Source organism: Melampsora larici-populina (assembly GCF_000204055.1).
Source record: "Melampsora larici-populina 98AG31 unplaced genomic scaffold MELLAscaffold_64, whole genome shotgun sequence".
In the NCBI taxonomy this organism is placed as follows: domain Eukaryota; kingdom Fungi; phylum Basidiomycota; class Pucciniomycetes; order Pucciniales; family Melampsoraceae; genus Melampsora; species Melampsora laricis-populina.
In genome coordinates, this window is record NW_006768828.1 from 78548 (window position 1) to 103298 (window position 24751).

General features: G+C 44.1%; 3 protein-coding genes across 3 annotated transcripts; all 3 read right to left on the reverse strand.

Annotated features, from left to right (window-relative positions):
* Positions 1–4171: 4171 nt before the first annotated feature.
* On the reverse strand, positions 4172–5808 carry MELLADRAFT_93982 (uncharacterized protein; the record flags this gene model as incomplete). Its single annotated transcript, XM_007416779.1, has 8 exons — positions 4172–4327; positions 4369–4464; positions 4538–4603; positions 4676–4822; positions 4893–5009; positions 5096–5464; positions 5555–5646; positions 5712–5808. The coding sequence occupies 8 exons, from the start codon at positions 5806–5808 to the stop codon at positions 4172–4174; spliced, it is 1140 nt and encodes a 379-aa protein (XP_007416841.1).
* Positions 5809–9679: 3871 nt separating this feature from the next.
* On the reverse strand, positions 9680–10501 carry MELLADRAFT_93983 (uncharacterized protein; the record flags this gene model as incomplete). The annotated part of the gene is made up of 3 exons (XM_007416780.1): positions 9680–9784; positions 9876–10384; positions 10471–10501. The coding sequence occupies 3 exons, from the start codon at positions 10499–10501 to the stop codon at positions 9680–9682; spliced, it is 645 nt and encodes a 214-aa protein (XP_007416842.1).
* Positions 10502–14058: 3557 nt separating this feature from the next.
* Positions 14059–17001, reverse strand: MELLADRAFT_112283 (uncharacterized protein; the record flags this gene model as incomplete). The annotated part of the gene is made up of 9 exons (XM_007416822.1): positions 14059–14193; positions 14275–14358; positions 14416–14565; positions 14627–14755; positions 14798–14923; positions 14982–15250; positions 15307–15384; positions 15446–15525; positions 16847–17001. 9 exons carry the CDS (start codon positions 16999–17001, stop codon positions 14059–14061), a joined length of 1206 nt encoding a protein of 401 aa, XP_007416884.1.
* Between the last annotated feature and the right edge of the window lie 7750 nt (positions 17002–24751).

Consider the following 24751-nt stretch of genomic DNA (forward strand, 5'->3'; position numbering starts at 1 on the left):
CATCCCAAGCCTTTGAACGATCAAAAAGATGTACAAGATGTTCAATCTCCACTAGGAATCCATCTCGCTTCACTTACTCATCTTGTGGAATTGGACTTGGAAAGAGCGCAGTGTGTGGATGCCAGTTGGAGTTCCCTTCCTTGGAAAAGTTCATTAAAATCATTAGCATTGGAACATTGTGATCGAGTCACAGTACCAGCTTTGCATGCGTTCCTTAAGCGTTTCAAATCAACGCTAATCACACTTTCATTAGATAACGTTCCTTTCCACCACGACCACGCTCAAAATCGCGATCTAATTCTTCAGGATTTATCAGAAAATGAATACCGATTTGAATTGCCTCAACTGATCAATTTAGAAGTCACAAGTCCTTCACACATACAACTTTTGAAAGCTTTTCAACCTTCACAGAACATTTCATTGATTTCATTAGGGAACACTCCAAAATTTCACGAAGCAAAACAACTAATACACCACGGGGGGATCCTGGGTCAGAAGTTGATCCTGACCGGTCTTCAACACGTCGGGTCGAATTCCGACCCACAGATCGCTCCTGGGTAGACCAAAGGTCACCTCGAGCTGGTCTTTGTAGGCCGCCCCTGTTCGCGCCCAGAACAGCCTGCAGCCTGGGTTGTAGGCGCTCCACGCGGGCCCATAGACGGCCTATTTGGTCAGCAGTCGGTATTGACCTTCCCAAAACCGACTGCTGAGTCATCGCGCTCACATGGCTCGGCAGTCAGTTCTTGCTGCGCTGAGCCACGCCATCCTTGATAAGTCGCTCTGGGACAGCCATCAACTGTTGTTTCAGGCTGATTGAATCCAAGACTTATCACGTTGAAAAATAAGTTCTTAATAGCATTCAGTTGTGGTTAACGAGCCGTTTCAGACCACAAAATCAACAACGTGTTACATTGGTATAGTGAGCACGAGCAGCGAGTGCCCAATACCACAAACCAAAATGTTTGAAGTTTCAAATTAATTGCCCAGTTCCGAACAAAAGCACACCAGCCTTGAGCCTTCTTGACTTGTTGCTGTCGAAGACTCTGTTGGAAATCTCTGAAGTTTCAGACAGAAACGACCAATCAGAGGCTGCATGATGGTCTTCACCCCTGCGTATGAGTTTTTCTCGCGTCGTGACCCCACCCCCGAGTATCGCGGTCTTCTCGCGTGAGTGCTCGTGTCCTATCTTTGAATCCCAACCCAACTTGTTTGTTTCCTTCAAGAATTTCCCCAAATTGTCTTATTCATTGTTCTGAACTTGAATTTACAACTTTTTCCAAACTTCACCTCATCATTACTTTCATCTCACTCAAGATATCTTCTCAACCACAATCACGTGGAGTGGGGCCCTATTTGCTTGCGAGTCCCTCCATGAGTTAGTTTCCTCACCTTTATCTTATTGGAATTTTACCCTGATTCAAAATCAATCCTTCTTCAATTTGCTTTTGCTTCCTTTAGATCGAATCGACATGAGTCACCTGATTGTGACTTCTTCCTTGATTCTTTGTTTAATATTATTAACGTGAGTACGGCTAAGTTTTGGCTTTAGGTGTAAAGCCGTGAAGCCTGGTTTGCAACCGGGTCAACGAATTTGCTTGATTCTGAACGTTTTGCTAAGCTAATATCAGGATCCACTACTCTTGACCTCTCTTGACCTTTTGACCATTTGTTTGGATTTTGATTCGCCGACTACACAGATAACCCAAGCTGATCTTCCGACCCAATCGATCAACTAAACTTGAGATGAAACACTGAGAAAGAAATTCAAATAGCCAATTAGACGATTGGAAGAAAGGACTGATCAAAGCAAGATGGATGAATTAAAGTGAGTCCAATCTTTCCATTCAATGCAAGTTCATTTCATTTATTAGATATCATCTTACCACCTTTACTCTGATATGTTTCTATCATTCTATACGATCTCAAACATCAACCAAAACCAACTAATTTGGATCAATCACACTTATTTTATAATCAAACTTTTCTTCTCTTTGGCTTGTTTGCTCTTGTCTCACTCCAGCTAATCATTCCTTTTGACTTCAAGATTTTATAGACTGGTCTATAGTGAGGATTGGGCCAGCTTTGATAGAACAGTCCACATCACCAAGATCGACAATCTTGTGACCTTTGATCTTCCCTACGAAGAGGCCATACGAGCCGAGATGAAGAGTCAAGAAAAGGGAATTGGCGGGGAGGCCAATCAATGAATTCTTTTGAAATGTTGCAAACTAATCATCTCTTCATTCATGTTGATCTTGTTATTTCTTTCAAAAAGAAGTGTTTTCATTTCTTTTTCAACACCAATTTTCCATTCTATCTTGTTTGTTATTTGTCATTTGAGGAGACCATTCCACTGTTTGCCATTCCAGTAATACACTCCCCTTCATGCCCACTATGCACTTGATCTATTCCTGAGTCTTGACAGCTCCTCGTGCCCAGATTCAATCACCAGTCCCAATGAGGTTGCAACGGGGTTTGGCCCCGAGAGAATGAGTGCCTGCGGGTTTTGAAAAAAGCCTACTGACCGTCGAAGGGTCGCGCAAGGCCAGACCTCTGGCACCGCAAAGGCGCCCCCAAGCTGCCCTCAAGCTGGACGGTCAGGCGTCTTTGTGTTTGGCACGGGGTCGTCGCCAAACTGACTACCAGCAGGCGGTCAGTCTCTCCGCACAGAGCGGTGGTCTGCTGGCGGCCGGTTAGGATGGCCATTTGGTGGTCAGGGTGCCCCCGTGGTGTATAAGAACGAGATGAGATTATTACTTTTGCTAAAAAGCTTGGTCTGATCAAGAAAAAATAAAACAGAATCAAACCCAGATTTCACCGCAGCAGTCACAACGCAGCAGAGAGAAAAAAATTTTAGGGTGCTGTGACCGGTGGTGCGATCCCCCATCCATTCGACTGGCCCATCACCCACCTCTTGGTTCTAGTTCCCATCACCTGGCCACCTCTTTTATCGCACACTCTGGCCAGATGAGCTTGTCAAACTCTTGGTAAGTCAATCCACGTGCTACATTATAAATAACTACTTATTCATAATCTATTGGTGCGCTTTCTAACAACATTTTCATATCCTTTGATTCAGATGACCATCCTCGCAACACAGTCTGATATAAATGATTGGTCCACCTAGCTTTGTCTCACCATCACCTCACCAGCTCTTCCTTCCCACACTCTTTTACGATGGGTTTGAGGTGTTGGATTTATGTCTCAAACCTCTTTCTCTGTAGTATGCCTCATATGTTGATAACGAGTATTTGTTAACAGATGAAAATTGGAGATGATGTTGAAGCTTTTATAGAGCGCACAACTACTGTGCTAATGTGAGAAAAAGGGCAAGTTGATTGAGATGTATCTTACATATCTCCAACCCGTCCAGTGCAAGCTCTGCTGAATAACAAAAGCCTAATATCCTATGAAAGATATTCGAAACATGGGTGATTTTTAAGGTACACCACGGGGGGACCTCGACCGTCTGCCGATGGGCGAGGTCGACCATCTTAAGATGGACCTTCCCTCCGCAGTGGCAGGCGATCCCTAGCTGGCCAGGATTGTGACGCCTGCAGGGCGCCGTCCAGGCGCCCAATAGGCGTCTTGAACGCGAACTTGCTGCGCTCCAAAAGCGCCACTGTGCGGACTTGGGGCGGCCAAAAGGGTCAGAGAAGCGTCAGAAGACGGTTCTTGTGTTTTTTTTGGTTGGGGTCGGATCGGAAAACAAAAACCCACATTGCCCAAAATGGGCATGGGCAATCGCAGCAAGCCAGGAGAGGAGACACGATTCAAGTGTTGACAGGTGAGGTTTGGGCACCAAAGCCGGTGAATTTCGCATACGAGGTTACAGATAAGAGAAGAAAGACAAAGGTTTGGATCTCTACAACTTTGATTTCCCAAACAACAAAACAAGCAAAAGCAACCAGTAGGGTACGTAGAGATATCAATCGCCAAACATTTCTGGTCATTCACAGTTCCATATTCAAGGAGCCTCCAGCTTCTTGGATACGCTCCATCTCGCTTTGAATCTCGTCCTCGGAAGGTAAATCGAAAGTTGCCGTAGTGTCGAAATCCGAAAAATGTCCTTCGTTATCAAAGTTGGCACGATCATCATCTAAAATCAACTTGTAAAACCTGGCAGACAAAAACCACGTTAATTGTTATTCTAAAGCGTACTAAACAAAGATTAGAGGACTGACGCAGAAGTGTATAAGGACCCTTGGACACTCAAACGGTGGAGCTGTAGATCCACGCGGGCCCATATGTTCCCTCCCCCACCGCCAGCCCGACGCGATTGAAAAATTCGTATGGCTTCGCGTCGCTGCCACCAAGTTGCGCTCAGCTTTCAGGAATGACGTGTATTTATAACAGATGCCAACTCACAAGGTACGCGATACGCAGCCGCAGAGCCAAAGACGTTCCGGCCCAATAGACGTCTTCGTCAATGCCGTCGGCGGTATTCCCACACTGTCTGGCGATCTACACAGACAAACAGTGTGTGAAAAATCAAAATTCATTCAAATTGGAAAACATCTTGCCGCGCGGGACTTACACGATGTAAAAGTTTTTTGAGGCAAGGGACCGTGGCCTCAGGGTTGTTTTTGATGTTGTGTAACACCTGAGAGGGCATAGGGTCAGTGAGCTGAACGAGGGGCAAAAGACAGTTGGAAACTGGGGCGATTAAACTTACCAAGTTGTGAAGCTTCTCTCTAGCGTGTTTCCCAGCGTCCTTAATCAAGGACGCATACTTTTGGGCAGCCTGAACATTTGCGACCCCATTAACCACTGGCGGCAGTTGTTCGGTAGCCCAAGTGCCTGGAGTGTTCCTAATCTTTTGCTGAAAGAAGTGTGATTCATTAAAACAACCGATTTCGAATGTAATCACGGTTAATTCAAGCAAAACTTACCCGGACCGTGTTGAATAGAGAATGCATGATGAAGTCTCCATTTGGGGTTTCCAGCTTCGTATAAGCGGCGATGATAGGCAGCGCCACCGATTCGTAAGCGGCCGCATCCACCGCAGCCTGATCACATAACAGAAATGTGAGGAGAAATGAGAACTTGAACATTCTAATATACGATAATAAAAGAGACAAAGGATGGTACAGACTTTCAGCTCAGGGGAGTACATCCACGGAGCAGCGGTGTTCGCTGCTCCAATCGTCGCAGCGGCAGCACCTGGAGCACCATTAGCCGGAGCAGGCTGACGAGAACACAAATTGTCCACAGTCTCTTGGACTTGTTCCACTTGGTTGGATAGGGTGACGAATTTGTTATCGATTTTCTCACCCATTGAGGCCAAATCTTCGTCGATTTGGTTGGCCATCGCGGTGATGTCTTCATTACACTTCGTCGACATATGATCGATCTCTTGATGAAATTTGTCAGAAAGTACCAAAACCTCTTTCTCTACCTTAGCATCTAGCCGCGCAATTGCAGCCATGATTTGGTCGTTTGAAATATCACCGGCGTCATTGTTCTGGAGGTATTACCAACCAGCACAATGAATGAGTCTGGTAAAACGTAAGACAGAAACAAAAGAAATACATAGGGGAGATTGCAGACTTACCGCTTCGTTTCCAGATCGCATCGAGGCATGACCTCGATGAGATCGCTGCTCCGCACGAGTAGCTGAACTGCTGGCGCCACTGGCTGCGTTTTCTAAAGGCCATTCAATTGAGCCACATGGTAAAAAGAATGGATGCGTAGAATCAAACGAAGCTCACTATTGACCCTCGGAGTGCTTAAGGAGTAGGGTTGAGCACGGTTTGATTGTGCGGCAATTTTAGCGGTCACAGCATCGGGACGGCCGGATTGAGACATATTTACAGTATTTATAATACTTTAACGATCTTTTGAAAATGATTAGAAAGGTTTTGGGGTTTTGAGTGTTGAGATTGAATGTTGTGAATCGAGTTGGAGCGAGCACAAGGAAACAGGCTGTAAGAGAAAGAGACGGTTTATATTTCAAGGACGCGCGCGTGAAATATAATGCAGGGGGGATGGCGATCCCAGATTGGTCGCCGTCGCGTCCTTCGCTGTGGTAGGGCATCATTCCAAAGGGACGCGATTGCACTTCGCGCGTGTCTCGTTACCTTTGCCTCTTTAGGAGGTCGTGACCGACAAAAAAGGTATGGCAGCAGGGTGCATTGCCAATTTAGGAAAGCATGGTCAAAATGTGTCGAGTGTGGGCTTTGCACCCCACTGTGCAAAGCCAAGTGTGCTTTGGGAGCCAGCGAAACATTTGATTGCAGAGGTCTCTTTGGAGTTAGGGGATCCCGTTTGGGATGGGATACAAGCCATCGACGAATGTGTGTTTGTTCGTCATTATATTAAATTAATAAATGGAATATTATACCACTTGAGAGCGCGTTAACCTCGTGAAGAATCAGAATCCTCCAAATCCTCGTCGTCCTCAGGCGCTTTTTGCTGGACCTTACCTTTCCCATGTCTTTTTCCTCGTGGTTTCACCGGCACCGCACGCCAAACCTTCAAGCCCTCCTGAAAGGCCGACAACCATTCAGTGGTACAGATAGGTCGACTGCCGATGTCGGCAACGACTCGGTGTGTTTCGGCTGAGTAGTGGCTTCCACTGTTCAGGACAAATAGTCCGGTTGCAATGTGGCCAATTGTACTGATTGAAACAGAGGTTTCCCTCCTTTCGAGCCGTTGTTTCGCGCCATCCGTGACTATACATTTTGAAGCGTGGCAATTGTGTTGCACGTTCAAAATGCAATATATGTCCTACATTTGTAATCAGTGATTCCATTCAAGATAAAATGGCCGAAGATTCGAGAGGCTGGACTTACCACTACTTTGACCCATTTATGCCGTTTCATCGTGATGATTTCGCGCATGCCATAAAACGGAGAGATCGCGCCTCGGCGAGTCTCCTGAAGTTGAATTACGGCGTTGTTTGAAGATTCCCCGGAGGGCTTCCAGATGGCAGAGACTTGGAAAACACTGTGACTGTTTTTAAGCTGCACATCGTGTCAGTGAGTCAGTCTATGTTGTATGACAAGGATTGCTGAATAAATGAACCATACCTTCACAAAGTCATCTTTTTCCACCGTCTGGCGGTTTTTCAAAGTGACGCTCTGGTGCTCCACCCAAGAAACACCTGGCTTTTCTCGTTCAAGAAAAGCAGGGGTCTCCGAACCCACCAACACACGGGCTAATAAGGCAGTAGGTCAGCTGAATGTGACTTCATGAATCAAACCAAGGTCATAACTTACGGCCCGCGTTGATGACAGCCGTTTCACTGGCTTTTGGGTCCAGTCCCATAGCCTTAGACAATTCGGGCATTCTAGCCAACAACGCACGAACTTGCGCGCCAGCGCAAACTCTTTCGCGCAATTGCTTGTCGAAGAATGTGTTACCGGATAAGAGACTTCGCATGAGTTGATAATTGTTGAAATTATTGGCAATGTCACGCCCCGGGCTCTGGCAGTTGGAATGCACTGAAGCAGCACGAAGGGCACCGTTGTAAGACTCGAACTTCTGTGTCATGAAGAGGTTCGCAGGGCCAAATCGCTCGATTGAGTCCTTCAAGTGGGTTAACATATGAAACTTCGGCTTATTCACCCATTGCGCCGTATGCTTGACTAACTGATGAAAAAAGCGGAGAATAGCGGCGTCCATTTCCTGCAGATACGTGTCCATGTTGGATATTTCGTGTTGAAATATGTAAGAGCCCAGGAGAGTCAGCGCGCTCCACAAATGGCGTTTTTCAGTTGAAATAGAATCAAAGAACACAAAAGGGGCTGCCTGAAGGACAGTCTGAAAGTCTTTTCCGACTAGACTCTGATAATGGACGATGAGTGTGTGAGGTTGAATAGCTGCAATGTTGAGGCCTTTTGAGTTAAATGTTCTCCACCGAGCGGCTAAGTCGCGGTAGCGTTTGGATCCGGGCTTGATGATGCCGAAGCCCTTCATCGTGTCTCTGAAGAGATACTTGACAATGCCCAGGAGTACGACGTGCAGCGTTTCAACCGGAGTGTCCTGATGTCCGTCGAATCCTGTGGCAAACACCGTTGGGCCAAATGCAGTCAGCATCTAGCCGCCCTCAAACGACATCTATTGAAAGACTGGCTTACCTCTAAGGCGCAACATGGGGTTAAACATACGTTCCCCGAGTTGACTCGTCAATTCTTCACATAGCTGGTGCACATCGCAGGTGTCGGGCGCTTCGTGAACCTTCTTGAGGAAAAATTCCAAGACCGAATCGCGAAAGCCGTGTTTGCGCGCTTCATTCTCAACCGCGGTTTTGCTGTGCGGCCTCTGAGCAATTTCCCATATTTGCCTCGCCCTTGCGCGCGTGCGATCCCAGTCGCGTTTGGGTAAAGAGAACTGTAAATATGACATGTCAACAAAATGTTTCCAATCGAATTCAGCCGATTGGCAGTAAGAAAGGCGGCACGTACCTGGTCCCCGTCTAAATCCACTCCAATGAAGTCAGAGACATACTGCTCGGTTTTTTTGTTGCTCATCTGGGGGACTTGTAAATCACATATACGACAAGGGGTCAAAGTCACAGCCGGATTGGTGGTATTGCTGATTTCTGCATGCATTGGGCCGTCCCCAAGTTGGAATAATACAACCACCATCGCGAGCACGTCACTTTGGCTGTGTTGGTCGTACGCGAGGAAGCCTTGTGCACTGTAATCACTACCGAAGTGCAGACGGGTAGCATGCGTCAGAATGAAAAGTGGAACTATGAGAGGTAAGGCACGTCTGATATACACACTTGATATCATCAACGACTTCATCGAGAAGTTCAAGCGCTGAAGCACAGTTAGAGGTCGCCAGGAAATGGATATGATACTCCTGGTTGGTCATCTTAGGAGGCAGGCCTGCGAGTGTAAAAAACACACTCATGTGTTTGTTCCAAGATTTGGATACATTACCGGATGTATCGTCAGAATACATGGTGAGGGGGATGTGTTTGATCACGTGTCCATTCGCTCTTGTGCGCCATGGATTCGGAATAGGCCATTGTTGGAAGCCCTCTTGGGTTTGCTCTGGCGTAAGAAATTCGCTATCAGTCAGCTTATATCAATACCTCAGGGACGCCAATGAGGTAAAGACACCAACGGTATATAAAGTGCCCAGCTTGGTCGGAAAGACTGGCGCCGTCAGGTAATTCGATTTCAGAGGATGTTCTCCAAAAGTCCTTGACGTCCAAGGTTGCAAATTGATCCGAGTCGAAAGAATGTTTGGCGGGGATGAGTAATTGGAGAGCCGCAGGATTTAGGGGATCTTTTTGGACAGTAGTGGAGAGGCATTTTGCCAAGATGCGTCCATGTTGTTGGAAAAAAAAAGCCGGTACAACAATCTGGGCGGAAAAAAGTTGAACTGGTTCGTAAATGAACCAGTGTTTCCCACGCGCGGGAACCATTGGCACACGGAGGTCTTTGCTGAACCCTTCGCACCATTTCTGCGACTGAGACAATCGGTTGATTGGTTCCGTTGTTGGCAACTCTGGTAGACACTCCAAAAATGGGCTGACCAGAGGATTCGCGAGTTCCTGGGATTGATCAAAGGAGGATAATAAGGCACATGTTTGCATGGAAACATTGAGCGTAAACACAGACATTACTGATTATCGTCTGCACTTTTAAGCCAAAAATAGGCTTGCCATGCGCGCTGGTCCTTTCAGACACCAGAAGACCGAGATTCTTCTTCAGACGCACGCTCAAGGCACGTAGAGCACCCCACTCCGGCAGTCGCACATTGCATATGTCCAAGATGGAGCGTATACGGTGGTATTGGGCCCGGGATAGAATGTTTCGAGTTGATCCTATGATCAATAAAGCCACCACGTGCTGAGTCAGAAAACCATGTAATCAGTAAACAAGCAACCTCGATGAAATATCAAATTCAGCACGTACTTCTTTTTTTTTGAAAGGGTACCACTCGGAAGAATCCGGGAGCTGACCGCTACGCAGATCAGCCTCAAGAGCGGCTTCATCCGCTGCCTCATCATGAGGACCCATGTCAGCGTCCTCCATGGCTGCAATAGCTTCGGCAAGCTTGTGGAGGTCAATTTCGCGGTCAGAGTCTTCGGAGTCACTTGACTTATTTTCCTGCGCAAATTCGAAGGCACGGAGGTACGAGAGGGGGGGAGAAGGTGGTCGTATCTCGGTATCGAAAACGGCCTCATCGTCCCCGAAAACGTCCTCTTGATGTGGCGGGGAGGGTGTAGTGTTTCGGGATTGTTGATGGTTGTCATTGAGTCCAGGTATCATCTGGTTTTCCGCTGCTAGACGGGCCTCGTAACGAGCCACCGCTTCGAGGTGAGCTTTGGATCGAGAGTGTGCGCCGTAAGTGCCCATCTGCCGTTTGCAGACCAGGCATTTCCATTGTGGATTGGAAGGCACCGAGGGAATGGATTCGAAATCTGTTTGAAGCAGTCAGGAATATAATATATATTATTACTATTTTTTATATTTTATGAGGAGACAAAAAACGCCGGTGGCAGCTTACATTGGTCAGGTGGTTGCGTTGCTGGGGCCATTTGGGGACAGAGTGAGATGAGAGGGCCTCAGGATGGTTTGTGTCTTGACGAGACAAAGGAATTGGAAAGCCTTCACTGAATTGATGCAAAATGATACTGGATCAATGCTTTGCGTGACTCTAGCGTGAACGCGGGAAGGAAGAGTTGATGAACATGAACATACGATTAGAAGATACTTGGGTCTACTATCTTGAGAAGATGAAGATGGCGAGTGATGATGAAATGTGTGGCACCGAACAAAACGAGACACTTGCAGAAGTGTGCGGAAGGGAGGCAAGATCTCGCACGCAAGATATGTCATGCATGCTTCAATCGTATGCCCTCGCAAAGGCCTTTTGGTGTCGGTGGGCAGAGGGCTTTGTGACGCTTTGTGATGTTAGAAAGGATATGCACCGCTGAGGTGCGGACTTTGGGAGACGTTGAAAAAGTCGACACAGAGGCCAAAGGAATCGATGCAGGTTATCTCGTGGACGATCTCAATTGAATGCCTCAAAGGCGTGTTCTTGTCGGTGGCCAGAGGGCTTCGTGGCTGCACACTGAGGAGAAGGCTGTATAGGCCACTGCTGGGTATGAGATCTCGCAGGCCTGATCAAGCGCAACCGGAGTGTGCAGGATGATTTTTCCGATATGCGAAGCTCAGCGCTCAGCAAATGGCGACAAGCATTGGACGATGGATGGCCAACGGAGGTCGGGCTCCAGCCAGTATTTGACCCGGGTACTACCCGGGTATTCGCCATCGAAGTGTCGGAGCACTGACGGACTAGGGGCCCCTTGCGGGCTGCCTAGGGGGTGGCTGCCGGCGATCAAGGGGCCGAAACTCGACCCGGCTGATTCAAGGCGGGATTCTGACACAGAGTCCCCCCGTGGTGTAGTCAAGCGTGTCAGAAGACTCAGAACCATCAATTGGTTATGAACAGTATCACAACCAACCAATTACGACTGACTCTCCTATGAGGCAATCCTATGATCGCGTATTAGACAATCCTATGATCGCGAGCTGAGAACCATCTCAGATCTCTTATGAGGGCAATAAAACCTAAGATCTCATCGGGTTGTCATCCAAACCCATTCAATTCGTCTTTGGTCCTACAAACAAGATCAAAAACGATCTCAATTTTCTTAAAGACACTCAAAATCCGAAAATCGATTGATTTTGCTTGGTCAAAACCGATTGACCTTCCTATCCTCCTACGGAAAAGATTATGAACAATCTCAGCTCGCTTGTGTAATCTAGAGGCTGATGATTTTGAGCAAGATCGAAATCCATCGATTCGCTCGTAATCCTATGAAGAAGATTGAAACGATTTCAATTTTCACACTACTCTTATCTATAATTCCTCGATTCTGATTCCTATACAATGACAATCTTTGCTAACTACAAATCATATATTCTAAACAATCAAGCTTATCTTCAAATTTCTGATAACCACAATGATGGTATAATTTGTGTGTTAATTCTGTTCAATTGGATTTGACCTAGTAACTAAAAGTCGTGATCTCCAGACATCAAACTTTGACACATTGAATCCAAACTCGATAGGGTTCAACTTGGGACAGTATTGTGATAGTTATTGGAGAAGGATACCTAGAAATGATGTTGTGGTTTATCAGTAAGTTGACTGGAATCCACTGAAGAGACAAATGGAGGAATTGAAGCAAAAAAAGGGTACCATCTGACTTACAGAGATCAGCAATCAATTGTCCATGGATAGGACACGCTTCCTGGAGCCGAGAAGCAGCGAGGGATTGAGTTTAGTGAGGAAAACGAAGTGACCGGCAGGGATTTTGAGAATGTGAGATTTTTTTGGCGGCAGCGGGGGGGATCAACAGGATGGAATGGAAGGAAGATTGCACCACCGGTCACAGGACCCTAAAATTTTTTTCTCTCTGCTGCGTTGTGACTGCTGCGGTGAAATCTGAGTTTGATTCTGTTTTATTTTTTCTTGATCGGACCAAGCTTTTTAGCAAAAGTAATACTAAATGATATGAAAGATAGATTAAGAACGGGAAATAGGACTATTGATAAACGATCTGTGTACACTATCATAGAATATGAAGACTATACGGGGAAACAGGGATCATAGAGATAAGATGAAGACTGTATAAATTCTGAGTGAAACGGATGATGCCCAATTATCATACATAGATCAGTTGGCATTTGAAGACATGAAGTTCATTGCTTCCGAGACATCATCATCGGTGGGAACCCTGAACCTTTCATCGGTCTTGATGTCGAAGATCGTCTTATTTCCGTCGAAAAAGCCTTGATCAGTTGCTAGAACAATAGTATCAAAACTGATGCAAACAAACACATGGTCAAGCATATATCAATCAGTACAGACTTTAATCAGTGAACTTACGCTCGACGATAAGCCCGGTTTTCACCACGAAGTTTTTCGAGCTGTTGATCCACCCAAGCCCAATGTGATTGCCCAGGACGCAACTTGCGGTCTACTTGGTTGGTGTACAGTAGTTAACGTCTACTTTGTACTACCTTCCGACCAGCCAAATGAAATCTTGTTTTTGAGATCAAAAATGACTACCTCAATGACTACCTTGTAAGTTGATAACTAGACAAGTACATTAAGGAGAGTAAGTGTAATCTATCTATATCTCCTTGGGACCATCTGAGGCATTGATAATTTTTTTTTCACTAGATGGTCAACATTTGGGCCCAAGCATAAGCTAGGCACTTAAGCCCCTTGGGTTAGGTACATAAGGTCCTAAGCCAAGTACTTAAGGTCTTGAGCCAAGTACTTACGGTCTTAAGCCAAGTACTTACAATCTTAAGTCAAGTACTTAAGGTCTTAAGTCAAGTACTTAAGGTCTCAAGCTAGGTACTTATAGTCTTAAGTGTCCGTGACAATGTGGACTTACACAGACCGGGGCCAGCTATGTGTCAGTGGTCCTGTGGTAGACCCAACGGGCTTACCAGCAGGGTAGATTGTAGGGAGAAGTGTTTGACCCAGGTGTGATGCAAGCTTTGCATATGTATCACAAGTTGCCTTGAGAAGCTTTTTGATACTCTGATGGTAGTGTATAACATCCTTTCTTTGTTAATCTTCATTAACCCAACCATGTTCTCAAACCATATTGGTTTGCCCTCACTTTTAATCTCTCAACCTCCAATGATGTATATTTGGGCTATTGTTCACTTTCAAGAATTCCTACACAATCATGAACCTCATTTTGAAAGTTCACACTCATTCACAAGGTCATTCTAACAAAAGCCAAGACAAAAACAAGTAGAGAAAAAAAATAAAGTAAACAAAAGGATCAAGAAGAATTTTTAAGGAAATGACAAGAAAAAGAGCAGGAAACAATGTAACAAAGTCACATCACGTATAGCGGGTATAGAAAGTTTCCAACCACTACTTGACCCTTGTACATGGGTTTTTTTTGAATCCATGCCAAAAACAATAAAAATCAGAAATGCCTGACAATTGGGCCCGGGGCCAGCCCCGGGGCCGCCCGTAGTCAGGTGTAGCACAGAGTAGACTTTAACTACTGTAGTTGTATATCACAGCCTCGATTCTCTGTAGCGGAAACATTATTGATCATGCAATGAATCTTACTGTATGAGTTCCAAATATGCTAACCAGATAAGCATATCGAGCTTTGGCCTTTGGGTCCATATCAGCGTCTACCTCTTTCGCAGTGCGAGGATCTTGTGGATTAAAGAATCGAGTCAACTGTAAAAAGAGTTATGATTGAAGAAAAACCAACAATTTGCATGATAAGTATTATGTAGCGAGGAACCAAAGTTGACTTACTAATAAAAGCAATTCAGAGAGCTTTGGCACTGGCTGCGCGGGTTCATCTATGTTGGAGTGAGTTACAATCATGTTGTTCAAGAGCTTCCAAATAACAGAGTTAGTCAGCTAGATCATGGGATTTAAGATAGTTGGACGTACAGCAATCCTAAAGTCGTCCCGGACATGCCTAACTTTGGCTCCAAAAAACTTCATGAATGCTTCATGTCTCTTCAGATCGGTCAACGTAGTACCAAAGTCTTGAGGTAAGTTTTCGGATTTCCATGAGTTCGATTGGTTGATTATAGCGTTCTACATGTGTAATTGAAATCAGTCGCTAAAATGAAGATGAGTATGTATAAGAGAGACGTACCATAGCTATCTTTTCAAAGGATCTTTGTATCATCTTTTTGTTTGGGTCGACTTTGTATGTGTACGATTCCATTGTATGGTCTTGCAATGTTTCACGTATGATCTTAGTGAGTCGAGTCTGGGAATAAAGCTGTTCAGTACACTCATCGTACATTCAATCAAATGACCTTACCCCCAAATCAGCGGCAGGCTTCCAGCTGGCAGTCGAACGGAGTTGGGCCACCACGTTGTCCATATCTTGACGTGTTTTCTGCAAGAGGCAGACTGATGCATGATATTGGTTTTCAGAACCTGTGATCTAAAACAATATCATGCATCAGTAACCAGCGTAAGGCGGCAAACGAAAGGTGGCTTACTGAGCTGATTCTGAGTGCTTCTGCTCGATGTTTTGAATCAAGTTCAAAAATGTCAGCAATCTGATTCCATTGAGCTCGATCTGCTCGGGCCATAGGCAGATTAGTTGAAGGAATTCCGGCCTGGGCAGACCGAAAAGGATCTCGATTGGTGGGATCCAAAGGTGGTGATTGATGAGGTGGAGACGGTGTAGGTGTAGGAGAATGGGCGGTTTGTTGGGGTCCGGGTTCCATTTCTTCATCACTATCGTCCTCTTCGTCCTTCCTACCACCTGAAGATAAACACAGTTAGAAGTCTGGACGCTCATATAACAGATACAAAGCATACCATTGTTATTGGTGTTGCTTTGAGAAGTGTTGGACCCAACAAATCTCAAAGACGCTGGAAGAGCTTCGGCCCTTAAAGCTTTGCGATTCCAAAACCTGTTTTAGACAAAGATGAAAGCACAAGCAGGCGAAGGACTTACGTGGTGAGGCCGAACGTGAATCACGGGTTCGCAAGTTCGGACGTTGGGAATCTGGCATGATGTTTGCTGAGAGTTGAGGACTTGAGCAAAAGGGAAATAAGTGAAAAAAAAATGAAAGTCAACAGAAGTTGAACGATTGTGAGTTGTTCAAACCAAACTTCAAGTTGTCAAACCTTTATTTGAAATCCGAAGGGCAGCACCGCGAAAGGTCTCAAGTGCACCGCACTTGAGACCTTTCGCGGATCACTCACTCTGAGATCATTGGGACGATTGGCTCTGCTTATCAACTTCAACGAAGTTGATAAGGGATTTTGATCTCACGTTCAATCTTTCCTTGATCAATGAATTGTTGACTCTTTTGAATCGACAATACTTGATCAGTTAAAAACTTCGAAACAGAGTGTTACATTTTGAATCGAGTGGTTTGTGGCATAAGTATTGCAATGGATGTGATTGATCCAAGCATGAAATCATCCCTTGAAGCAAGTCACTTCATCATGAGCTTCGTATCTACATTTCAATGTCCACAGAATACAAATGAATCTGATTCAATCAAATAACGCTGGGTCAATATCTTGGCGTGTTTCAATATGCTCATGTTTCCTTTTCTTTCCTTTGCCTTGTTCTTTTTTTTATTATCTTTCGTTGTTTTGTCGTGTTTGGCTTGATCTTTTTTGGCCTGAGTATCTTTCCAGTTGTTTATACCCATCTTGATACATTCCTCCCATTCCTCACTGGTCCATTGAGTGTATTTGATGTTTGCCACAACTCGATGATCTTCAGCTGAGTACAGCGAACCTGAGTTCAGGATGTACTCGTTGACTTCCTTATGTTCGATTTGATATGGTGATTTGACTGGCATTTGTCCGTCGTGTCTAGGAGGACTTGCCAGTGGCTGACACTTGGACAAATGGCAGTTGTGCTGCACATTCAGCACACACTTTATTTTCTATAAAACGTATAAAGTATTTCAATTCAATGTTTGTGATTTTTTTTTATTCAAAACACTCACCTCAACAGGAATCCACAAGATTTCTTGAGTGACAGTCAAACCACGGAAACCATAGAAATTGTCAATCTCCTCATTCAAGCGGCAAACCTTGACCTTGGCCAAAAATTTCAAACTACTCTTGCAACGTCCATGCCAAAAGGTTTCAATTTGCCCTAATTTTGGAGTGTTGTTTAGAGGGTAGTGACGACGGCACTAGGAATTACCCCAGTCCATGTCACGCCCCGGAAAGCTCACTCAGGACGGATCCATGAGAATCCCCTTAGATGGTAAACCGCTAGAGGACTACCGGTAGTCCTGCCCTGATTAGGCTATCGACCAGGACTTGAGAGACCTGTGACCTTGTTTCTCCTAGGGTGCCTTCGCACGTCGCCCAAGGTTTAGGAAGTTACCTTCCCACCGTCTCTTTTCCTGTCTCCGCCAAATCATTCTCACGATTCTCTGATCCCTTGTCTGAAGCGAGCTTTCGGAGCGGTAAAAGTCCTTTTTCTACAATCATCAATTTTCTATAATCATCCTTGCCTAGTTCACAGTGGAAGTAATCCATGGATTCAAACGTGATGTAGTCCGTATTCTGAACGTGATGTAGTCCGTTCCTCGCTTGATGAATTTAACGACAATGTAATTCGTTTTCATAAAACGTGATTTATTCCGTTCATGCGTGATTTATTCCGCCAAATAATCTTTTTGACGTGATTTAATCCGTTCATTCTTGGGTTATGTCATTCAAAATCAAAAATTTTTAGTTCATTAATGATCGATAACTGATATTGATTGGTAACTGATTGGATAATGATTGTGTAGATATAACTGTCGAAATTGCTAAAATGGCTTTAGCAATGGGTAACACGAAAATCGTCGAACAATTCTTGAAAAGCATAAGTCCGGACAACATATCTTTAAGTTCGAACGACCCGATGAAAAACTACCAAAGCGGACAAGTATCAAAATCAGAATTAAGAGCGTTTACAAAATACTGGGACAACCATTTAAAGAAGATGGATATCTATTTCAAATTGACGATTTTTAATGATAAGTGGATAGAGTTAGATCATATGGTGGATGGTAATAATACTTCTTCAAAGAAGAAAGATAAACCTACAGGTCAACCAGCTAAAAGTGAATGGTGGATGACCTTTGCCGATTGGACTAGAGCAAAGACGTTGATGTTGAAGTATCTAGTCGATGTGTATGGACACAAACCCTTTGCAAAAGAGTAAGCAACGAGAATTAATCATATCGAAATTACGATTATTGGCTGCTGATTAGCGTGACTTTAATAGTTTGAAAACTCATTTCGAGTATGTCGAAAACCTGAGCTTGAGACATGTTTGGATTACTGCATTTCGCTACGATATCATGGTCAGAACGGATGTTCTCTGTAACAGAGTAAACGGTTCACCAGGCAACCCAAAAGTCATTAGAGATAATTTCTTTGACGAAGCAAAAGCTAGATCAGAACTTTTACAAGATGGTAGATTAATGCTGTTAGACAACCGTAAGTTAATTATCTACACGAAATGTTAGTAAACAAGCTAATGAGATCTTAAAAATATGAAATAGCATATGCGAAAGGTAATATCAGAGAAAGATTTAGTCCTATAACTGGGAAACAATACCCAATCGGTGTGAATCACGACTCAGCAGATGCAGATGTAGCAGAGACACAATTCGACAATTCAAACTTGAGACCACCTTCCTTTGAAAGAAACGATAGTTTCAAGAACGACAAGTTTGATAATGGTAATAGGAGGAATGATTATCAAAGTAACAACAGAAGAAACAATAGAGGAAAGTTTAGAAATGAAAGATCTCCGGGACCTTACCATAGAATTGGAAATAAGGAAAACCAAGACTCGAGAAACAAGGGAAAATTCGTGTAAGCCTTATTTAAATACATGAAAAAGGAAACATGTTGAAGTTTGTTTCCTAATTAGCGATAGATCTCAATTCTCGAGGAATGAAGAGGATCCTCCTAGACAATCAACCTCAAAAGACAAGCAAACGTAAGCGTGGTTTTCTTAACATTTGGTTTATCATGTTTATAATTAGATCGCGTTTTTAAAAAAAAACTTTGTAAAATGGGTTGAAAATAATATGTATGTTTGCAATGAATTAAAATGTCAGCTTTCATGTAGAGGATGGCCCACCCGAGGAATGTCGAGATGTAGTTATGTCAACATCAGATTTGCCTCCTACGAAGTCAAATAAGTCGAGTTGGCCGTCGGAAGTAAGATGTAACATGAACATTCCAGTGTGGGAATTTCAATTAAAGAAATATGGATTATTTGAAAAGTACGGATATCTTCTAGATGGATTTAAAAACGGCTTCCATCAAGGTGTTCCTTATCATACGGTAGGAAACTTAAAGTACTACTGCCCACCTAATCACAACTCAGCGTTGAAAGCGAGATCAAAAATCGAAAAGAATATTGAAAAAGAAATTGCTGCTGGACGTATGTTTGGACCTTATGAAAAAGAAGAGGTATTTGAAAGACTAGGATTTTTTCGGACGAATCCTCTAGGTGCAGTGGAGAATGGTGACGGTACATTCAGGCCCATAAATGATATGTCGTACCCTCGATTCGACAAGGACATCTCATCCGTAAATTCTTTCGTAAACAAAGAAGAGTTCGAAACAACTTGGGATGACTTCAAGTTGGTGGCACTATTTATAAAGAGGCTTAAAACGGATGTCCTAATGGGAATTTTCGATTGGGAAGGAGCGTATAGGCAAATACCAACGCATCCTTCCCAATGGCCATATCTAGCCATAATGGATTTCGACGACAAGGTCCTCATCGACATCATGATCGCCTTTGGTGGTGTAACGGGGTGCGGTTCATTTGGAGGTCCAGCGGACGGCTGGAAAGAATTAATGAAGGCCATTTTTAAGTTGATGGAGGTTTTTCGTTGGGTAGACGATAACCTGATGATAAAACACAAATGCGACAAGACGACGATGCTAGAGATCGTGAAAGCTAGCGAAGAACTTGGCGTAAAGACGAACGTGACCAAATACTCAGAATTCGCTGAAGAACAAAAATTCATCGGGTTTTTCTGGAACGTAGTTGATAAAACGGTAAGGTTACCTGATAAGAAGCTTCAAAAACGCAAAAAAGAAGTGGATGAATTTTTGCAAATGACGACTTGCACAAAGAAGCAGCTTCAAAAGTTTAACGGCAAGTTAAGCCACTTGACGCTAATTCTACCTCAACTAAAATGCTACTTAACAGAAGGCTTTAGCTTTGTGGCAGCCTGGAAAACACCCGGAAGAAGGAAGATCCCCGACGACCTGAAAGAAGATATAAGGTACTGGAAGTCGTATCTTGAAAACTTAAACCCTACGAAAATTATACCAGATCATGTGATAAAGAATGTCGGGTGGGTTGGAGACGCCTCGACAGAATTTGGCATCGGTATAATCTTAGGAAAATCATGGGCGCAATTTGCCTGGCTTCCTGGTTGGGATTCACCCGAGGGACGGCCCAGGCGAACCATCGCCTGGGCAGAGACCGTGGCGGTCAGGTTGGGTTTATTGATGTTGAAGGACAAATTACTTAATGGTGTATCAGACATGGCTGGGCTAAGATTTTCTTGCTTGACTGACAATACTACGACTGAAGGAGCCGCACGGAATCGTAAATCACGCGACTTCTGGGTAAATCGGGAGTGGAGGATTCTACAGGACTTATTGGTTGAGTTTGACTGCGACATTAATCTAGTCAGGGTAACTTCTGCTGACAACGAAGCAGACAAACTATCGCGTGGGTTCGGACCTTCCAAGGGTTTAACCAACCTTATAAGAATCGCGATGCCTACCGACCTCGCCCCTCTCATACAACAAGTCTTCCCGCTTCCAAGACCCCCCTTCGATGTCAGCCAAATTAACCTTACGACAAACTAGTCCTCAGGTGTTCAGACCTTTAAACAAAGTTAGCGAAAGAATACTCAAGCATGGATGGGCAGCATCAACCACCCGCCAATACGCAGCTGCGGTCAACAAATATTTTTCTTTCATGAAGTCGTCTCTGTTCCCATTTCCCGCCTCGGCAAACGACATATACCACTTTGTGCTTTGGTGCACTGACGTAAACAGCAACCGACCGGTGATCAGTAACACAACTAAACGATACCTGACCGGATTAAGGATGTGGCATACCTTGCACGACATGAAATTCCCCACCCTCGACTTGAATTGCCTCAGATTACTCCTAAAAGCTGCGAAGAATTGTGAGGTTCGAAATCCTACATCGTCACGTGTGGGTTTAACTTTAATGGACCTCGACAAACTTATGGTAAAGCTGCAAGGTCCTTCGTCTACGAACAGGACTCTGCGGGCGATACTCCTTGTAGGCTTCTGGGGACTAGCACGTTTAGGCGAATTGACAATGCATGACGACCACCCAGACGTCTTCATCCGACGTCGAGATGTAGCCTTCTCAAACGATTTCAAAAACGCATCTATTCGCCTACGCCTCGCCAAAACTGCCGCTCCTGGAGAGCTGCAGTACCTCCGCCTCCAACACCAACCGAGTCTACTAGACCCCGTTGCTGCCTTACGTGACCTACTTACCTCGACGACAGGCGCTCCAGACGACCCTCTCTTCCGGGGTGTCTTCAACAGTCCCCTGCCGAAGTCCTGTGTTTTAAACTTTCTACGATTGCACCAACCAGACGGAGCTGAGACCTGGTCGGGTCACAGCCTTCGCATCGGCGGTGCCTCCTTACGGGCAAATTTGGGCTGCTCTTTGCGTTCTTTAAAACGCGCAGGTCGTTGGAAATCGTCCGCTTACAAGCTTTACGTCAGACGCTACTCACCTGATGTACTGAGCGGGACGCGACTGTTAGCACGGCAACTGAATGAATCCCGTCGTGTTTAAAGCCTGGCTTACCTCCTTCATTGTATGATACTTACTGCAGATTGTATTGTGTTGATGGCTTAAACGAAATGATTTCATTTGTAGCTTTTTAGTTTGTGGGATATGCTCCTTGTGAGTGTGCCTCCAATGAGATCGGGTTTTCGAGCCCCTTTGCAGGAACTCGGCTCATTTTGAGCCTCACTCCCTGTGGATGGGGTTCGAAAGGACTCTCTTCCCGCTCTCTCATCGGATGCGCTCTTAGAAACTGACGAACGGAACTTTGAGGATTCCGCGTAAGTTTCTAAGAGGGACGCTAGGATCCTCCCACAACGGCTGTCCTCACTCTTGGATGTCCAAGAGCAAGTACAGCCAACCTAGAATAACCTAGCTAGCGTGGATGGGAATACCTCTTCCCTTTTTCCCATCCACGCTCACCCTCCAGGCTTGGAGGAAGAAAGACATGGACACCGGGTAGCACCATTAAAATAAAGTTTTCCATACGGACGCGTTGGCCAGATCGAAGAAACACTTCTTTCTTTTGTGACCAGTCAAAATTAGGGAATGCTTCTTTGATATCACTCGGCGCCAAGTTTTCATTCATGTCACCTATAGCAAGATAATCAGCATATCAGAATCTGGAATCACACACGATTTGACGTACCTTTCATCGAAATTGAGCGTTCAGAATTCCAGTCTTGATTATAAGCCAGAGATTTCCGGACCCATTCATTATTCAAGAACAAATTGACTACTTCTTTTCCTGCTCGTGCTCGACACTGATACTTCTCATCCCAGAACGAGCCACCAGATAACAACGTGCGCATCAGACATGCAAAGAGAAAGGTTGTTGCAATGTGTAACCCAGGATCGTGACGGTTCGAATGAATTGAAGCCAAGCGCATTACACCATTGAAGCTTTCGTTTTTTTCTGTTGCAACTAAACACAAAGGGCCAAAACGTTTGATTGATTCGACCAGGTGGACCAACATATGGAACTTCGGTTTGTTCGTCCACTGTGCTGTCCATCGGATGATGTGTCCAAGGAATATATTGACCAAAATTGTCAGTTTTTTCGCGTAGGAAGCAAAGTCGGTAATGCTGGGTTGAAATATAAAGGAACATAGATGTGATAATGCTGTCCACATACGCCGTCTCTCGTAGGAGATATGTTCATACAATACAAAAGGTACTGCTTGTATGATCGTTTGAAAATCTTTTCCAACTAAGCTCTGGTAGAATTGAGTCATTGTCTTCGGTTGAATCGGTGGAACATTCAGGCCAGACGTATCGAAAGATTTCCATCGAGCCAAAATTGAAGGCAGTGCTGAATCCGGAATACTATCCATCACATCGCGGAACAAATACTTAATAACCCCAAGTAAAACGACATGGAGAATCTCTACTGGTGTATCCTTATGTGCGTCAAAGCCTAAGAGAATTCCGTCAACTTTATACCATAAAGATAAATAACAGAATGAGATAATGAGGATCATACCTTGCAGCCGCAAAAAGGGGTTGAAAAGATGTTCACCGAATTTTTCATTGAGATCGTCGAACATCTTTTGAACCTCTTCATTTGAATATTCTTTGTCTCGGTGTAGCTCATGAAACCACTCAACAAACTGAACATTCATCGTGTCACGAATACCATAATCCTTCGCTTTCTTCACAAATTCGGTGTATTTTTTGGGATTGCGAAGAAGGTTCCAAAGTTCCACAGTTCGTTCCTTTGTCAGAGCCCATTCGCGCGGCCTAGGACCTCCCTGGAAATATTTCCAAGAATGTTAAAATCGTGAGGGTTTTTTTATAAAGATGAAGTAGACATACATTGCCTTGATCTATACCCACAAAATCTCAAGTATATTTCGAATCTCGTTTTTCGGCAAGAGTTTCAACACTCAACATACATATCCGACAAGGGTTTAATGTAACTGATGGATTTGTCGTGTTTGTGATCTCTGCGTGCATAGGAGAATCCCCGAGATGACCGATGGGAACAACCATGACGAGCACTTCTTCATCCAGAATTTCGTCGTGAGTGAAAAATCCTTCGGTGCCAAGTGTGCTGCGTAAGTAGAGAAACAAAAGAAAAGTAAGCTACACTATCAATTTGAAAAATTGGTTCATAAATGAGTACTTCAATTCGTCTACTACGTGATCACCAAGTTCAAGAGCGCTCGATTTATTTGATGTAGCAAGAAAGTGTTGAAATACAATCAAGACAGTAGTCTCAAATGTGGTTTGCTAATAGTTGATGTGTTATAATGTAGTTTGAGATCTTAGACGAGTTATTGTGTTTCCCAATATCATTAACGTAGATCATTCCCAATACGTTTTCCTAACTGTTTTTTGTCCTTATATGTATCTGATCGTGTCTGATGGCTTTGTCTCTCTTTCCTCATCTTTTGGGAAAGAGAGTAAGTCTTTCTTTTAAATCTCTCCGTTATAATATCACTAATGTTTACCTTACATACGTGTTAGAACTTCCATCAGATCATCTACCTGAGCCTTCGAGCTTACCTTTTGATTTCTCACATTCACATTTCCTCCTGAACCTTTAGGTATATTAGATTCGTATCAGTTATATTATTTGATCTTTACTTATCTAATCTCTTTCATTTCTTTCTCTTGTGTCGGTTGAATTGTGTATAGGTTAGCAAGGTCTGCATACCTTCGCTGTTGGAGAAGAGTGCTAACGTAGCGCACTATCTTATTAGGTTAGTTATAGTAATGAATATTATCTTTTGGGAAAGAGAAACTTCCATCAGATCATCTACCTGAGCCTTCGAGCTTACCTTTTGATTTCTCACATTCACATTTCCTCCTGAACCTTTAGGTTAGCAAGGTCTGCATACCTTCGCTGTTGGAGAAGAGTGCTAACGTAGCGCACTATCTTATTAGGTTCTATTACGGTCTTCCAAGCCATTTACATGGTAGCGAGAGAAACAAATCGATCCGACTAATCATTCAATCAATTGATGAATGACGAGGAAACCGTTCCATCACACCTAAATACCTTTTCACCAACGCCTTCTATATCTTCTAATTCAGAAGAAAATTTCTTATCTTCATCAGAGCCAGAATCAATCAGTGATCAAACTTTTGTTCAAAGTCTTCTACCCACAATGTCTACATCAATCCCTCCAGCCGCACCACCACCCGGTACGACTGTAGTTACAACTACTAGTCCATTGACATTTGGAAGCAGACGGTTTCAAATGGCTTCATCTATGGTTAATACACTGTCAAAAGTTACTATTACCGAGAAGCTAAATGATACCAATTACTCTAACTGGTCGTCAGAGATTCTGTCTGGTATAAAATCATTATCTTTCACTTCATACTTATTGTCCGATAAGCAAGAACCTACTCCCGATTCTGATCTCAAATTATTCAATGAAGTTGTTCGAGAGTCACTTACTACTTGGATACTAT